This window comes from Sinocyclocheilus rhinocerous, unplaced genomic scaffold, assembly GCF_001515625.1.
Source record: "Sinocyclocheilus rhinocerous isolate Xijiao unplaced genomic scaffold, SAMN03320098_v1.1 scaffold1931, whole genome shotgun sequence".
Lineage (NCBI taxonomy): Eukaryota > Metazoa > Chordata > Actinopteri > Cypriniformes > Cyprinidae > Sinocyclocheilus > Sinocyclocheilus rhinocerous.
Genome location: NW_015662696.1, coordinates 53,747 through 71,821, shown reverse-complemented (window position 1 = coordinate 71,821; position 18,075 = coordinate 53,747). Strand labels below are relative to the sequence as shown.

General features: G+C 40.0%; 2 protein-coding genes across 4 annotated transcripts in view; one reads left to right on the top strand and one right to left on the bottom strand.

Annotated features, from left to right (window-relative positions):
* Window positions 1–4,451: 4,451 nt before the first annotated feature.
* On the top strand, window positions 4,452–10,766 carry LOC107728261 (transmembrane protein 198-like). Of its 3 annotated transcripts, none has more exons than XM_016538377.1 (5): window positions 4,452–4,528; window positions 5,722–5,930; window positions 7,539–8,087; window positions 10,178–10,284; window positions 10,386–10,766. In XM_016538377.1, exons 2-5 carry the CDS (start codon window positions 5,807–5,809, stop codon window positions 10,536–10,538), a joined length of 933 nt encoding a protein of 310 aa, XP_016393863.1. In that variant the 5' UTR covers window positions 4,452–4,528; window positions 5,722–5,806; the 3' UTR covers window positions 10,539–10,766. The 3 variants fall into 3 exon arrangements, with proteins under 3 accessions (XP_016393863.1, XP_016393862.1, XP_016393861.1); XM_016538376.1 differs by having other exon boundaries at window positions 4,465–4,524; XM_016538375.1 differs by lacking the exon at window positions 4,452–4,528 and having other exon boundaries at window positions 5,666–5,930.
* Window positions 10,767–11,267: 501 nt separating this feature from the next.
* Window positions 11,268–18,075, bottom strand: part of LOC107728247 (matrix metalloproteinase-19-like) — a 7,282-nt gene continuing 474 nt past the window's right edge. Inside the window, exons 3-9 of the mRNA XM_016538355.1 lie at window positions 17,633–17,760; window positions 17,129–17,341; window positions 15,145–15,390; window positions 14,978–15,076; window positions 14,733–14,897; window positions 12,762–12,886; window positions 11,268–12,700 (exon numbers count right to left, since the gene is read on the bottom strand). Coding sequence (XP_016393841.1) covers window positions 12,485–12,700; window positions 12,762–12,886; window positions 14,733–14,897; window positions 14,978–15,076; window positions 15,145–15,390; window positions 17,129–17,341; window positions 17,633–17,760 — 1,192 coding nt within the window. The 3' untranslated portion in view covers window positions 11,268–12,484. The remainder of the gene's footprint in view (window positions 12,701–12,761; window positions 12,887–14,732; window positions 14,898–14,977; window positions 15,077–15,144; window positions 15,391–17,128; window positions 17,342–17,632; window positions 17,761–18,075) is intronic.

Sequence of the window (18,075 nt, the reverse complement as noted above, 5' to 3'; positions counted from 1 at the left end):
TCAAGAGGTCTTAAATTTGGGGACAGAAAGACAAGAACGGCCGTATGGCTTAATGTGATGATTAAATGTCATACGAGCGCTGCACACTTCAGTCAAAACGCGGCGCGGTTATTTTTCTATCAGTGCATCTGTGAAGGGAACTGACTGTCTTCATTTCATCTTGCTTAAGTATAATGACTGATAAAGTAGCGTTTTTCTTTGTACAGCCGTTTCTCCCGTTCCTAAAGCACCTCCTGCTGTCAGAGAAAGCATTTGTTTTTCAATAAGCCCGTCTGCTGTTTGTTCAGAGCAACAATATGTTTATGCAGCAAACACGCAGTTGTACAAGAGAACAGGTGGATGGACAAGAAGCTGATGCATTATCAAAAATCTAAACAATTAAGACACTATATTACAATATTATAATTCCTACTTTTGACTCATCCATTTCTAAGAAAAAAAGAAATGGTGTAAGGGCTTGTTTTTGTGAAAACCTGTATCTGAACTGTAAATCATGCTTTTTACATTCATTTTATGGTTTAATGATGTTACCATAGACTTTGCCGTACTTTGCTCATATGGTTTTAATTTTGTTTGTGCAGGGCTTAAAAAAGCTTTAAATTTGATGTAAAAAATCCTGCAGAAACTCAGTCCTTCTCACACCACGACTGTAATGGCACAGAGGAAGAATATTGAATGACTCTCAGAGTATTTCTTCCAGACATTGACAGCCAATCAGAATCCACTTGACTTTAAAGAGCTTGAGCCTTAAAGCGACAGTTTTGCAGCGTGCTTATAATAAGCTGAATACTATCGTCCGTTGGAGTGGATGCTTTAACACACGTCCTGGTTGCTGTATGTTGAGTAACCAAGCTGTTTCTGGCTAATATTTGGTAAGGATTTTAATTTCATTTTGCTTCCCGTCAGGTACGACCACGACAGCGGTCACGACAGCGGCAGCGAAGACGCCTGTTTCGAGGTTTCCCAGCCCTTCACGCTGCTCACCGTGGGCATGGGCCGGCTCTTCATCCCCAAAGCGTCCGCCAGCGCCGCAGGGGACCACAGCAGCCGAGTCCTGCCCATGCCGCAGAGGATCGGAGTCTGTCTGGACTATGACGCCGCGCGCGTGTTCTTCTACGACGCAGACACCATGCGCTGTGTGTACGAGCGACCGGTGGACTGCTCCGGCACCATGTTCCCTGCGTTCGGGCTCCTGGGCGGCGGCGCGGTTCATCTGGAGGAGTTCATCACGGCCAAGCGGCTCTCGTACCTGTGAGGTGTCCGCTAGCTCTGTTAACTCCGTCTCCTTCTCTTGAGTTCCTCGTAACGGTAGATCGTCGTGTGGGTCGGCCGGTGGCGTGGCGCTGTCCTAATATACAAGTCAGTCTGGTTTAAGAGCCAAAGCCCATCTCGAGTGCCTTCAGTGACATCAGTCGACCGGGATTTTAAGACCATCAGGGTTCACGCAGGGCACCTTAATACACTGACATCTAATGCAAAGCCTCACGTCACTTTCTGAAGAAGGAGCACTGATACTGTTAATTACTTTTCATCGTTTACATGCACAAGCGATATGATTTAAACAAGAATTCACTACTGAACACCACATGATTGTGCACTCACTTTTTTTTTGTTATTGTAGCAGCACCTGCAAAACATGGAAATGTTTCAAAGTAAATAAAAACTAATAAATCAGTCTGTCCTAGAACAGCTTGTAGATGTGATTGTGTGCTAGAGATTTTTTCGTAATCGAGTGAAACACGAAAACATTTAATTTAAACACTTTTGAATCAAATGTAGCATCCGAATCAAACTGAACCTAAATACGATTCCTATGAGACAAGACCTGAACACTTTAAATGTACATATGCACTATTATTGTCAAGGCAAGCGTCTTGACGGGACTAACATGGCCTTATATTGAGTAATGGCAGGCTCGCCGCTTCATTAACCAGATGACTGGCTAGAAAGGGACTGGACGGAGGGATTCTGCTGGCTCTACTACCTCTGATCGCAGGAGGATCTCGTCGTTTATTCTGTAGTTGTGCCGCGCTAGTCTTGTGCTGTGATCGGTGGGATACGGAGGATATAAACATGTCGTCATCTTAAAGTCGGAGCATGTTTGGGACGCGTCCTACTACCTGATTATAGCGTGTTATTCTGTGGATTATTTCCCTCTTTATCCTTGTCATTAAAATCTCACACTAATCAAATGTTTTCGCATAAAAGGAGACTTGTGTTCTCTGAACGCTTTAGATGATTAGATTGAGCTTTTACATGTTTGTGATCATTTTAACAAGTGTGTTTGTGTGTAAGATCAGAGGACTGAAGAACTGAGAGCATCTTTTAGGAGTTCCACCATTTCTGTTTGTTTTTGCTTCATCTATATGAATTGATTTTCACTCTGTTTTCACATGTTCAGCATCAGAAGGGTTTATTTAGTTGTGTTGGATGAGGAATAATGCACTTGTTCACTTGTTTCACAGAAGGTGTGTTTTGGGAGCCTGTAACCAAATGTTCTGCTGTTTCTTGTACATGTTAAACAGGGTTTGTGATCGTTACGGTGTGTAATGCGTGGTACTGAGCTTATGAGTCCTGCTGAAGTTCTCTAGCACTTTAAAGCATGCTTTAAATCTGCCTGGTTTTATTTTTAATGTACTGTGTGGGGTTTTTGTATAAAAATAAATGAATGTCCTTTTAGCTGTATCAGTCATGTTTCGTTCCCTCTCAAATGAACTTATTAAAAACAAAAATAGAAATGTTGTACCAATAATTTGTATTAATTGATTAGTGTAACTGATCATTTGTATTAATTGATTATAGTGTAACTGATAATAGTTGGTTATCGTGGTTAATAAAGACTACAGGAGTTTTAAAATCCTAACCGATTATGAAATCTGGGTGCAGCACAAATAAGGAGAATCTTCACAGATTTTCTTCCCTCACATATTAAGCATGCACACACTACAAGATATTATTAACATTATCATGCCAGAGGACGTGCGTAATAATCTGACTTAAAAAGACAATAATAATAATAAGAGAAAAATGGACAGATTCTCTCAGTAGTAACTCCTCCAGACTTTTTGAATTGAGATTAAAATAACTAAACAGAGTTTTATGACCGTTTCGCTTTAACGGCCTCGAGCTGGAAAACACATTTGAAAAAGAGCGCGACTCCGTAACCAGGGCAACGGTGACGCTGACGTCCAAATCTCACGCCGAACCTGCTGATTTTGATGGGAATTCCGGCTCTTTTTAAGGATCCGGATCATTTGGCTCAGCTCATTAAAAAGAACCGGCTCTTTCGGCTTCAAACGGATCTTTATTTAGTACCACTTCTGGCTTTTATAATTCAGCCACATTTGTCAATGTTTTGACCTATGTTTGGTATGTGTGCACAAATATAATTAAATTATTCAAAGTAATTAAACTAAACCATTATATATATATATAGATATAGATATATATATATAAATGCCATGTAATATTCCGTTTTGTTGAAATACAATTATTCAGATTTACACAATATTTTTGTCATAGCCTATTTCTGGCTCCAAGCCTTTCCGAAATATCATAATTTTATATTATTTTTAGAATAAAAACACAAAACCTAATTCATGTAAAAACATAAATCACTATTACAGAACGTTATTACCCAGATTGTACAGGTACATATTTAAGATGTCTGCTAAAGAGTGCTTGATCTGGGAAACATCTGCTGTGTAAAAACTTCTGATAAACTTCTTAGAAAAAAGGCAGATTTACATACATTCTAAAACAAGCATCTTCACTTTTATAAACATCTATTTTTACATCTGATAGATGGTCTAAGAGACATATTGCAGATGAGCAAACACTCTAAAAAACACATCTTGCAGATGTAAATGCAGACATTAAATATGTGATGTAGAGAGAACTATCCAAAACACAATCTACTATAAACAAATCATACTCAGAATATAATATGGCCATATAACAGATAAAAACTCAATTACAGTGTGCAAAACAGAAGCATCCACCACAGTTGACTCGTTATTAACGTGTTGTTGAATCTGTTGTGTTTGAGCGAGCGAGAATCATCCTGTTCACATCAATGCAAGTACATGAAGTGCGTGTGGATAACAAGCAGTGTGGCAAAAAAAAAATCATCCCATTATTTTCTCTTGTGTTGAGAAAGTAAAAAAAAAACCGCAGAGAGTCGACTCTCATCGTTCACTTAAAGGAGTCGACTCATAGAGCCGACTCTTTCGCGAACGACACATCACTAGGATAAGCTCTTCTGCGATTTCTTCTGACTGACACTGACTTGGTTTTATTCGTTGTAGAGTTATTCTGACCTAGTTTATATTTTGAGCGACTGGTGTCGAAGTGTTCGTCCTAGTTAACTCGCACTAATCGGCTGAAGTCTGGCTGTGTCTGAGAGCAGAAAGCGTTAGTGTTTGAGCCAAAAAACGGCGCATAACAGACGCGAAGCGAGGAAAGACCGTTGTGTGTTGATTTCGCTCATGAGGATATTGACGCGCGTTCATCCGATCTGCTTTGGTAAGTAAGTGTTTTAAATATTGTTTTTAATCTTCATTTAAAATGTGTCGATGATAAAAAACTATTTCTACATTTGACAAGCGTTTAGTTAAGTTAGACGCTCTAAAGTTACAGAATTGAGATCGAAACTCTTGAAACCAATATAAAATGTGCTCTTAATTCTGTAGTACATAAAGAAATGCCATGAAAACAGTCGCAGTGAGCAAATGACACTAATCTGTGATTAAAACCCACTTAAATCCAGTTTGCTCGTTAGTCAGAGTTTGAGCAGAAAACTGAGCAAGTGCAAAAATCATCAAAGCACTGCTAATTTGGTGTGTATCTAGAATTAAAGCACATGAAAGATGCAATTATGAAATATATGATTCAGATTGTGACATTAGCATGATCTCTCAGTGGCCACAGATTTGATGTTTTCTACACAGTTCAGTTCAGGAGGATTTTTCAAAGTTGACGAAATTCTTTTATAGAAATAAATGAGGGAGTAAAAGGTTCGTGTCATTAGTTTATATCACAGCAAGTTTAGTCTCCAGGAGCAGATCTTTATGATCAGTGTTGAGATTACACGTTACAAGTGAAGTTACGTGATCAGATTACTTTTATCAAGTAACTAGCAACGCATTACTGTTTAATTGAAAAGAAATGATCTGAGTTACTTTTCCAAATAAGTAACGCCAGTTACTGTGTGTCCTCGTGTTGAGAGAATCAGGAGTGAGTGCAGATGCGCTGTGTGAACATGTTCCTGTAGATCTAGACTCACATGTATGTACTCATCTCACTGCACAGAAACAGATTCAGTATTCCTCAAAAAATGAATGAAAACAGTGAGATGCAAACTCAGAATATGACACAAACCTGCAATAATTAAATATGTTGATAATTGAATTTATATTTCCTTCAGCCTCAGGCTTATTCGTTTCACTTTTGGTGTGAAAGGGCTTTTACATTTGCCAAAAATAACACTTTTTATATTAAAAACAAACGAGCAAGCCCAGCTCAGATGAGAAAAGGTAACATAACATTTTCCCCATCACTGTTTATGATCTTTAGCTTGCTGGGTGTGAGAGGGATCGTTCTGTTGTGTTTAGGACTGTAGGAACCTCTTCTGACTCATGAGTAATTAACAACCGTATGACGAGATCCTGTAATGAGCACGTGTGGCCTTCTGTTTAAAACAATGTTTTCTCTTTGTTTCAGGCACTTTTGAACACATTTGGAGAAATGTAAGGATTAGAAACACACTTCGCCTGCAGCAGTGAGTGAGGAAGCGTTGGAGAGCAGCATGACGAACGAGACGGAGACCGCAAGAGTGGCCTGCGCTCCGGACATCAGGACAGAATATGAGCTGGGACCGGCTGTTACCTGCTCGCTCTGCTTCGCTCTGGCGCTCATTTACTGTTTCTGCGGTGAGTCTGAAAGAGACACGACCACACGAGAAGCTAACCGTAGAGTGCATGAACACAAAAACCCACACGAGGGCTGAAATGATTTCTACTGCGTTTAGTTTTGATTGTATACTACCGTTTAAATGTTTCAGTACAGTTAGTTGTTCTCGTGTACACTGAATAAAAACTACAATTCAGGGTAACGAACTAGAACTTCAAACTTCTTTTGAGACGTTTTGAGCTTAATGTCCAGCGTTGTCTTCCAAGCGATGTGCAAACTGAAGTCTATGAAATTAAATATAGTGATTATATCAGTGTTATACAAATGTGCATAAAGGGTTGCGACATGGACTTACGCTGCTTTCTGCTTCAGCTGTAATGTGGCTCACACAAAAGCATGTTTTCAGCTGGTACGATAGTTATCTCAATAACAGTTACACAAGGAAACTGAGAACAATAAGGCAGTGTGTAAAATGTAGTGCTATTTAAAACATCAATGTAAAAACAGATGGACCTTCAGCTGAACGCTGTTGGACTGAACAAACACATTTCGGGACCAGCCTCAGATCTGTGCTTGTTCCTCTAAGTTTAGCTCTATTGTTAGTCAGGAAGGACATCCAGAAATATCCGACTGCACTCGGTCCAGACTGTCGTACCTGCTGCGGTCGAGTAAAAGCTGCTGAGCGACACCAGAGAAACCGCTCTCCCGTGTTGATATGGATGGGTAGAGTATGCTATATCTGGCAACTAACCACTTACAAGGTTTCTCTTTATTCTCCTGTACACAAATGAAGGCCTGATCTCTTCATCAGTATTTGTGTCTTGTTTTCCAGTACAAATATGTAAACATACTTAAATCAATGATGCAAAATGAAGAAATTAAGTCTTGTTTTCTGAGAAACTGAACAAAATTGATTTTATGTTTAAAACATGAATAAATATCTGTTAATGGACAATGAAAGCTTCTTTATCCTTTGAATTAAGTTGATTTTTCTGAGCTCATTGGCAGATATTTGTTGTTTTAACATAAACTATTTTCATTTTGATAAATTTCTCATAAAACAAGACTTCTCATCTTAAGTCATTCTGCGTCTCCAGTAAATGTGTCTTGAATTAAGAATCTTTAGACATTAGCACTGGAGAACAAGACAGAAATACTGAGGAAATACATCCGTTTTGTGCAGTTTGATCTGAAGGAACAGTAAAAGTTATTTCCGTGTTCTAGTTAGGGTATTTTCTTTTCATTTATTTATTTATTTTTTGGTGAAATGAATTATAAAGTAATGGAGTTAGAAGTTGTATTTTCAAACTCTGAAGTGTTGCTAATACAGGACGTGTACATTTAGAGACCTTATTGATGGATTCAGTTTGGTCCTTAAAGTTTCTTTACTTGCTCTTAAAAAGGTCTTTAAAAAGCCTTAAATTTACCTTCATAAAACCTGCAGAAACCCAGACTTAGCTGCATGCAAGATAATCAACAGCACGCTATATTCACTGTGATCAGGCACATATTGGTCAACAGCAGTGACTGATTAGTGCAGTTAAATAAGGACGTGTGGTGAAGCGCTGATTGTGATGAATGTGAATCGTGGTTTGTAACTGATGTCATGTTCTGGTCCTGCTCTCCAGGTTACCGCTGTTTTAAGACGGTGCTGTTTGTGTCGGGCCTGGCGTGGGGCGCTGCTGTGGGACAGCTGCTGTGTGTGCAGGAGCGTCTGCTGGACGGCTGGACGCGGGCGAGCGTCTCTCTGGGCGTGGGTCTGCTGGCGGCGCTCGTGGCGGTGCTGGTGCGCAGCGTTGGGCTCTTCCTCACCGGCCTCCAGCTGGGAGCGCTGCTCTCCGGCGCCGCCCTGCTGCTGCTGGGACAGTATTACCCCGTGCTCAGCCCGCCGTGGGCCCCTGTCGGCGCGGTCGTAGGAGCCAGTGTCTTCTGTGCCGTCATCACTCTGTGCTGGAGGAAGGCCATGATGGTAGCTGCTACGGCTTCGGTCGGGGCCGCGGGGGCCACGGTGTGTGTGGGTTACTGGGTGGAGACGCCTGTGCTGGTGCTGCGGGCGTTTGAGGGTCTGAAGACACAACAGGGCTTGTGCTGGCACAGCTGGCCGGTGATTGGGATTTGGCCTGTACTCACAGCACTGGGGATGCTGGTCCAGTGCAGAATCACAGCGCATGCTGACGGTATCGGCTCACATCACAAACAAACCACAGAAAACACACACAGGCCACATTTCACCCCAACACACATCTATATACAGACAGAGAGAACATACAGCTCATTTCAGCTTTCATTGTACTGCCAAAAACAGGGATGCACCGATACCTTTTTTTTCTGATCCGATCTGACTGATACCGATACCAGCACAGGTTCAGTTTTTTTGCTTTTTTTTAAATCAGTGTAGAATTTCTACACCTCTGAGCGTTGATCTGATCATCACTGTTTTGTGTGTTAAACACAATCTACTAAATATAGACAACTTCATTATGCACAAAAATAACAAAAAAATATAATCATATCTATGACAAAAATACTATTATAAACTAGGTTAGTGGGTAATTCAGCAGCAGAAGTTACTCTAGAAAAATCATGAGTGCACAATAATTTTATAAAATCTAAACCTTTATTCAAAAAACATTATTTAGTGGGGAACAAATAAAAGTGAATAAGTGTAGGACTAAATCTGGTAAACTGTTACACATTGCTCTTTGTATTGTTGTAAAATACATTCATGAAAAACCAGTAAATATATTTAGATATAAATATATGCTATAACATTAAAAGATATTTCATTTAAATGTATAGCGCAATAATGAGGCGGCAGCATATGATAGATAAGACGACAAGAAAGGCTATTAATAATCTTTCATTGCGCAGAAGTATTATAACATGAAAGGCTCCAATGCAGAGCAGCACAACGCTTCTTTACTGAAGCAACAGCGTTCCCAGTGCTCTCTACTCCAGTGCTGTGATCTAACAGACTTATGGTAGAAAGTTAGGGGATTTAGAAACAGCACTAAACTCTACATCTACAGTTCAAGTGTTATAATAGCAACACTGAATCATCTTGCAGAGAGTTTCGTAACTGAACTGAACGCTCGATTGAGGATGACTGACAGCCGCAGCGGAGAGAAGAGTTTAACGACTCTAATATTCATCTGAACCTCACATTAAACTATCCTGAGTATCAGATCGCTGCATCCCTAGCCAAAAATGTAGTTGTTTTTGTTTTGGGGTGAAATATGACCTGCATGTGTTCTTGACAGCTTTCCAGAATACATACACAAACTATAAGAGGATAAACTCAGACAAACGCAGGGTTTCTGTGGGTCTTAAAAACTCTTCATTCACCCGTCCACAGATTAAGCTCTTATAAGCTCTTAAATCAGAGCAGAAAGTCCTAAATTCATAAAGTCGTACAGCAAAAAATGCTTTTCTTGCTTAGATTTTTTTGTCTTGTTTTCAGCCAAAATATCAAAAAATTCTTAAATCAAGAAGGATTTTCTAGACAAGTACAAATTATTGTCTTGTTCTCAGAAAAAAAACATGTCAAAATTAAGTGAGTTTTTGCTTAGAACAAGACAATAATTTGTACTCGTCTAGAAAATCCTTCTTGATTTAAGATATTTTGGCTGAAAACAAGACAAAAAATCTAAGTAAGAAAAGCATTTTTTGCAGTGTAGCATTAAATGTTGCATTTAAGTAATTTTTGTCTTAAAAGTTCTGTTTAATTTAACTGAGTTTGTCGTTGTACTGTTTTGTTCATTCAAGCAGTTGACGCAGAACAGTCAAAAGCACGGGCATTTAGAAGCTATTTAAAGGTGCTGTCACACGTCAGTTAACCGGCGGGGAAATGTCATCCCCGTCACAACCCTAGTTCTTATCTTATCTTAAAGTCATTTTGTTTCTCCAGTGAATGTATCTCCATTTAAGAATACTCTGGAAAACAGGAGGAAGAACATTATAGTGTGATCAGAAAGTACAGTAAAGGTTATTTCCATATTCTAGTGTTTGTGAGCAGACATATTCAAACCATAAGAGTTTTTTTTCTGTAAAATTAATCAGAAAGTAATAGAGATCTGTTGGAAGTTTTTTTTTTTTCAAAACTGAATTGTTAAGAAAACATATTGGCGTGTTTATTCCTTAAATTAAATTGGTCTTAAAGATCTTAAAAAGTCTTGCGTTTGCCTACAGAAACCCTGCGAAGAAAAAGGCATTAGGGTGGATGAAGGGACTGTTGTAGAGCTGCTGTTGTGTCTGTGTGTGCTGTCAGTGTGTGTGACGGGTGAACAGAAGCAGCTGGATCTGACGAGGATCAGACAGACGCGTGGCCGCAGACCGCCGGCCCTCCAGCGCTACACGGGAGACGTGCTGGCCCCGGTACAGCCCCGGCACACGTTACACGTCTTTATCATCAGGCGGCGTCTGCTTTACTCTGATCTCAGCGTCTGCTGTCTGTCTGTCTGTCTCTCTGTCTGCAGAGTTATCTGGCGAGTCTGCGAGAGCGGCAGACACACACGGGCTCCTCGCTCTGGAGCTTGAGCTCCGTTCATCACGTCATGATCGACTTTGATTCTGAGACGGGATCGCTGGTGCCTCTCACAACCTCAGCGTCGGCTCTTCTCAGACTGTGAAGCAATCGCACGTGATCTCAGAGGAATCATTACTCCGCTGATCTGAGTCTGCAGTTCACCTCAGCTGCATGCAAACACACTTACTTTACAAATAGCTTCAGTCTTATTCACAAGACACTGATTATATTGAGATGTTTATTAAAGCTTGTCTCAGAGCGTGGTACGGCTGTATGTGGACACCGCACTTATACAGGGCTTCTGCAGGTCTGAGAGAGGGTTCAAAGAGTCTAAGGCCTAAAAAGCTCTTAAATCAGAGCAGAATGTCTTAGGTTCATAAAGTCGTGGCATGCTTTGCTAAAAATGAATCTCTTCCTCAGTATTTCTGTCTTGTTCTTCAGTTCAAATATCTAAACATCCTTAAATCAAGAGAACCTGTTTCACTTTGAATTAAGTGGGTTTTTCCGACTCTGTTGGCAGATATTTCTTGTCGCTTTGACCATAAACTCACTTCATTTTCATCAGTTTCACACAAAGCAAGACGGATGTCATTTTGCATCTCCAGCAAATTTATCTTGATTTAAAAATCTTTTCACTGGAAAACAAGAGAAACGCTGAAGAAGCACCGAGAGATCTGAAGGTACAGTAACAGTGATAACCATATTCTAGTGTTTGTGAGTAGAGATATTCAATCCATAAGCTGTTTTTTTTTCTTTTGCAAAAATGAATTATAAAGTAATGGAGATCTGTTAGAAGTTATATTTTCAAACTTTGAAGCGTTGCATTTAGAGACCTTACTAACATACTGACTTCTGTTAAATTTATTTTCTTCACTTCAAAACTTTTCCCTAAATTTATCTCCATAAAACCTGCAGAAACCCTGTTATATATCAAATTTCACAAATGAACATAACTTGCTGAATTTTGATCAGTGAGTATTTTGTTGATTTGTGTGATTCATGTTCTGCTGGTGGTCAGTAAGTTTCATTGAGTCAGGCTTTCAGTTCTGCTCCTGGGGACCCACGGCTCCGTCTCCTTTATTTAATGCCTGATTGAGATCATCAGCTGGTTATCTAAGATAAGAGAGACCCCAGGACTGAATCCAGAACCTCGGGGTTAGTGTGTCAGAGACATCTGATTGAGTTTATCAGGACGCTCTGTAGATGACAGACAGCAGATTAGCCCAGGATGACTTTGAAACGTAGTTTCACAGCAAAAAAAGATGAGACACAATCCAGGCATCCATGGAAAGAATAAAAGATTCTGGAAATGATTCATGAAAATGCATTGGCACATGTCTGAAGGTTGGATTTGATGAAGTACAGCAGGAGTGTGTGTCAGTGTGCTGGAACTTCATGATGTTCCCTGCTGAGGGCACTAAACCAGGCTTGCGTTATTCACTCTACTGTTGGTGTTTCAGCATCTTTGTACATTTAAAGCGTCTTTGCTGTCATTTGAAATGATTATTTCTGTAATGACAAACAGGTGTTTTTATTCTGTGCTCTGTTTTCCTCTCTAAACTTCACAGCTTATTTTCATTGTACAAAAATTAGTTCCACGTAATGAACTAATGCATTATTCTCTGTTAGCGTTCATGCAGAATGAAAGACTATTCCTTTAAATGCGTTATTAGATGCGTTTATCTCTGCATCTCTGAAAATGATCTTATTTCCTCCAGTTAATACATTTACTAGCCCTAACTGTCGTGTAAAGACACTATCACTTACAACAGTGACTTTCGTTTCAATCCTTTTTATTATTACTCATTTGAATAATTAAAAATGAATCAAAAGTGATTTAAAAGCTTGTGTGCGTCTAATACATCAGTTACTAGAGTCATGCATAAGTGTATATATACATATACAGTATATATGTGCTCCTGTATACATCAGAGAGAAAAACAGATGACTAATAAACTGCTGACAATGACTGGTAATTTGTCCGATATCTCAACTATAGATGATGTCCTGTTTGATGTATGACATGCTGAATATAACCCATGATGAAGGTTAATGGTCGCAGTGCATCCATCGCTGTCTGGAGCGGAGCGGATAACTCTCCTCGAGCGTCAGCGCGGGACTCACGCGCCACTGCCGCGCGTCGCGGAACACATAGACGCGTCCGTCGCTCCCCGTGAACGCAGCGTCCGGATCCGAGGGCAGAGCGGAGATGAGCCGGAGGTGTTTAGCTGATCCCAGTTCATCCCAGAGCCAGTATTCTGATCCCTGCGGAACAGACACACAATCACACTCAGCTCGAGCAGAACAATCTCCCGCAGATTCTCACCCGGATGAAGACGAGCGCGCGGCGGCGCTTGAGGAAGAACGCGGCCTGGATGTTGGAGGGGATGCTGAGGCGTTTCGGGTAGCCCTGGTCCAGTTTAAAGCCGGAATATCTCCAGACTTTATCTCCTGTGGAAACCAGGTAACAGAGGATTACCATTAATAACTCCATATTGCAATTACAGCAGTGTCTGTTCAAATAGTGTTGCTAATAGACACTTTCTAGGTCAGTTTCAACAGATACAGTACTTGTCAAAAGTTTGGAAACATTATGATTTTTAAAGGTTTCTGAAAGAAGTCTCATGCTCATCGGAGCTGCATTTATTTGATCAAAAATACAGTAAAAATTTGAAATATTGAAGTTTAAAACAGCTGTTTTCTAAGTGAATATGTGTTAAACTGTAATGTATTTCTGTGATGCGCAGCTGTATTTTCAGCATCATTACTCCAGTCTTCAGTGTCACATGATCTTCAGAAATCATTCTAATATGCTGATTTGCTGCTTAAGAAACATTTCTGATTATTATCAATGTTGAACACAGTTGTGCTGCACAATATTTTTGTGGAAACTGATGCATTTTATTTTTCAGGATTCACAGATGAACAGAAAGTTCAGAAGAACAGCATTTATTTGAAACTTTATTATTATTATTATTATTATTTTGAAAATTTGAATCTTTTGTAACATTATAAATGTCTTTACTGTCACTTTTGATCAGTTTAATGCGTCCTTGATGAATAAAAGTGTTCATTTATTTAAAAGCACTTGCGCACATACCCCAAAACTTTGAATGGAAGTGTATTACGGTTTCCACAAAAATATTGAGTATTGATAATATTGATAATAATCAGAAATGTTGATCACAATAATTAGAATATATTGTAATATACAGTATGTTATACAATATATATTGTATTTTTTATCAATTAAATGCAGCTTTGGTGAGCAGAAGAGACTTAAAAATATATATCTAAATTACGACCTATTCTCTCAATGTCAAATGCAGAAATGTTAATCCATGCGTTTATGACCTCAAGGTTAGATTATTGTAATGCTTTATTGGGTGGTTGTTCTGCCAATAGCAACTAAATTAGGCTGCTGTCCCTTTAAAACTGAATGCACAGCTGCAATGGATGCAATGCACTGATACACGTTCTCGCTGCTGTTTACGTTCACTTAAGACGTAATCAACTGTGTTTACGCGAATATTCGTCAAAACGGACACTTTGACATCATTTTGTGTGTAATTCTCCGTTCATGCTACGCGAAAGAGTACTCGCGCGCTGTGAGAGGCGCTTTCTGTGTGTGTGTGCTTCAGTGTCTGCGCTCAGAAAACCGGACCGAATTGAGTTCTCTCTTGTGTCGTCAGATTTATCCATATGTCTGCTCTTCTCTTACTCCCACATATTGACATTTTTGAACGTTTTATGCGACGTGCAGCAAGTGTATGTTAGCTTATGTCCCGCCGGTTCATATGTACGCATCTAACCTCAGAACCACGCAGCAGATTCGTTCTGAATGAAACTCTTACCAAATCGTCCCTCCCTAACATTTTTGTCCCATTTTTATTTTATTTATCTTATTTTTAAATGTCAATAAATATTCGTCATAGTTTTTGTCATTCACAAAGAGTTTTAGTTCGTTATCGTCTGTCAGAGGAGAACTGGCCCCCGACTGAGCCTGGTTTCTCCCAAAGCTTTTTCTCCATTCTGTCACTGATGGAGTTTCGGTTCCTTTGGCTTGCTTAGCTGGGGACGCGTGACTGATTGCACAGACACTATTGAGAGCTGAACTGGATGATGACATCACTGAATCATCAATGAACTGACTGTTTTCTGTTGTCCTCTTGCATTATTGACACACTATAGAGGTGACTTGAACTGACTTATTTAAAAAATGTGAAAATCATCATGTTTCCAATCGTAATGTTCCTGTATCTATTTGAATTCAACACTGTGTTAAGTTTCGGTTCACCTTTAAGAAAATAGGATTTGTTGGTTCTTTGCGAGTGAACGGCTGCATTGATGTTGCCGGGCAGTTCTTTCCACAGGGCATTAATGGGAACGGGACTGTTATAACCTGAATCTGAGAGCGTCCACACGTAATGACCTCTGAAAGCAAGCGTCTTGTGAAGAGGCCCTGAGAAGACAAAGCACAAGGACATGAGGCTGATGACCATATCAAGTGTTGGACTGATCAGAGATCAGCTGTACTGTTACCCAGCATGAGGGCGTCCAGTCCCCCGGCGCAGGGGTCCGGCACAGACGTCTCCCGATCTGGCTTTCTCGGAGCGGTGGATGGTTTTTCCACAGGCTTTCCTGAGAGAGCTGATATCGGTTAAACCTCAGTCACTGGATACAATGTAAACGCGACTGCATGTTCTTACCGTACAGAGCCTGTATGCCGCGGATGTCGTCGTGGTGCAGTCTGAAGTTGTGGCGGTATCCCGTGAACACGGGGCCCATGAGCGCACTGTGGTACTGGGAGTGGCCTAATCCGAGGGCGTGGCCTATCTCATGGGCCGCCACGATGCGCAGGTTTGCTCCGTAACTCCGCCCCTCCGTCCAAACCTCATCTGCATCGAAGTGAACTGTGCCGGACTCGGGGCCTTCGGCATGTCCCAAAACCTGCCCTGGACCAGAGAGTGGATTAAGCCGGGTTTCTGCAGGCCTTAAAAAGGTCTTAAAAAGTCTCAAGTCATCCTTCCACAAATTAAGGTCTTTAAAAGTTCATAAATCGGAGCAGAAAGTCTTAAATTCATGAAGTCGTGGCATTAAATGTTGCATGAACGGCAATAAACATTTCAATTTGCACATAATATAATATACCTGTACATACAACTGTCTATTGTTCTATACCTGGACATACAATTGTCGATTGTCGATTTGTATATTTTTTATTCCTTATTTTACTTGTTCTATTTTTTATTTTTTATTTATTTTTATTTTTTATTATCTGTGTTTTTTGTTCTGTCACTGTCATTCTGTTACACTGTGGAAGCTTCTGTCACGAAAACAAATTCCTCGTATGTGTAAACATACCTGGCAATAAAGCTCATTCTGATTCTGATAAATGAATCTCTTCCTCAGTATTTTTGTCTTGTTTTCCAGTACACATATCTAAGCATCCTTAAATCTTCAATCTGACCTGTGCTGCAGCCTGGAATTAAACCACATCATGCTGTTTCGTCTGGCCAGAGGAGAACTGGCCCCCTGAGCCTGGTTTCTCAGTTTTCTATTGTCCTCTTGCATTATTGACACACCATTTTCCTGTTTAACACTGTAAAGCTGCACAATCTGTATTTTATAAAGTGTTATAGAAATAAAGGTGATACTTTTTCTGGAGATGCAGAATGAAAATATGAAGTCTTGTTTTCTGAGAAACTGAACAAAATGAAGTGAGTTTATGATTAAAACAATGACAAATATCTGTCGCTCCTCATGTCATTTTGATTTAAGAATTTTTAGACATTTGCACTGGAAAAAAAAAATTATATATATATTTTTTTCATCAGTATATATATATATATATATATATATATACTGATGAAGAACAGCACTTTATTGCAGTGTGATCAGAAGGTACAATAAATAAATAAATAAAAATTTCCATATTCTTTTTATGCTATTTTTTATGTGTAAAATTAATTAGTAGATATGTAGATATTGTAGATATGTTGGAAGGAAGTTGTATTGACATATTGTTCCCTTTAATTTATCCTTAAATTTTCTTTAATTGGTTTTTAAGCAGTTTTTAAAAAGTCTTAAACTGAGCTTTGTAAAACTAGCACGAACCCTGAGAGTGACTGAAACTCGGGGAACTTTCAAACGACAGATACGCATTAGCGCAAACGTTTTGCAAACACACACATTTTGACATTAAATTTCCTGATATTCAGAGCACATATTCCTCAAGCCCGCTTCTGCCAAAGAATAAAAAAGAAAAAAATGTAGTTGTGACTTTTATCTCACAATTCTTTTTTTAACTTCTTTTTCTCGATATTCTGACTTTTGTCTTAGAATTGCATGATATAAACTCGCAATTATGAGAAATAAAGTCAGACTTTGGAAATATAAACTCGCAAAAAAGTCAGAATTGCGAGAAAAAAAAGTCAGAATTGCGAGTTTTCATCTCGCGATTCAATTCTGACTTTTTTTTCACATTTCAGATAAAAAGTAGCAATTACCTTTTTATTTTTATTTTTTTTAATTCAGTGGCGGAAACGGGCTTCCATAGCTTTCATACTCAAAAGATGAGATGTATTTCTAAAAACTAAATTACATACAAATGCCTAGAGGAGTCATTTCAGACACTCAGCTCTGATGTTTACTGGAATATCATGTTTAGTATAAAGGGAAGCGCGGTCTCACCGGGTCCGTCGAACGCGACACGGCAGCCCTGGGCTCTCCTGTGGAAGGACAGTTTGATGTCGGCGTGACCTCCGCTGACCTCCTGGAAGTGAAGAGGGCTGACGGCGCTCCAGTAACCGAAGGCCGCGCGAACCGCCGCTCGCGTCCCAGACAAACCCAGAGCCGGCGGATGGTTATAGATGCGGAACGTCAGTCTCTTCTTACGCCACTGACCTGCAGCGCACGCACTCGCTCAGACTGACAGTTAGGGTTAACAGTATACTTCTGTTCTGGGATAGAACAAGCCTTGCATGGATAAGATTTAAGGATATATATTCTTAAATAAATGCAATGAGATAAATCAAGGCAATGTTCTCCTGAGAAAGCTGCTGAAGCAGAACTGAAATGGTCAAAAGAGTGGACTGATGCTACGCTTGGTTTTCGATACAGTGCTTAATTTTTAATCAGAACGGGCAGTTAATCAGTACAGACTGACCTGCGCTGAGGTGTGTTTGCGTGACTCACCCAGAATGCGGTATTTCAGCAGGCGGCTGAAGGGGTCGCTCAGGCCGCAGCGGGCGGCTCTCATCATGACCAGCGTGCTGCTGTCCGGACGCCCCGTCACACGCAGATCCATCACCTGCTGGAAGATCCTGAAAACATACATTAGAGATCACAGACCAGACGGGGAGAGCGGGGTAAACTGTGTCACGCAGCCTTCTAGAAAACTGTAAAGAGTTTTATTTGTCACATGCTGCAGGATAAGAGATGCTTGGGTTCGTTTTATCGTGTATCATCTTCATCTCTGTGTTCCTTTAGTTACAGACACCTTCAGTGGAGAGCAGACGTCCTGAAACAGATTTAGAGTTTGGGTTTTACCTCATTTCTTCTGTCCTAAAGGACAATGTAAGTAAAAGTGCACAGCTTACCCCATTGACTGTGTGTGTGTGTGTGTGTGTGTGTGTGTG

Bases quoted from the DNA above. Each gene is read 5' to 3' on its own strand.
- LOC107728261 (XM_016538377.1), top strand. From the start codon at position 5,807: ATGACGAACGAGACGGAGACCGCAAGAGTGGCCTGCGCTCCGGACATC. The intron at 5,931-7,538 runs GTGAGTCTGAAA...CCTGCTCTCCAG, and splicing joins GCTCATTTACTGTTTCTGCG to GTTACCGCTGTTTTAAGACG. The intron at 8,088-10,177 runs GTATCGGCTCAC...GTGTGCTGTCAG, and splicing joins AATCACAGCGCATGCTGACG to TGTGTGTGACGGGTGAACAG.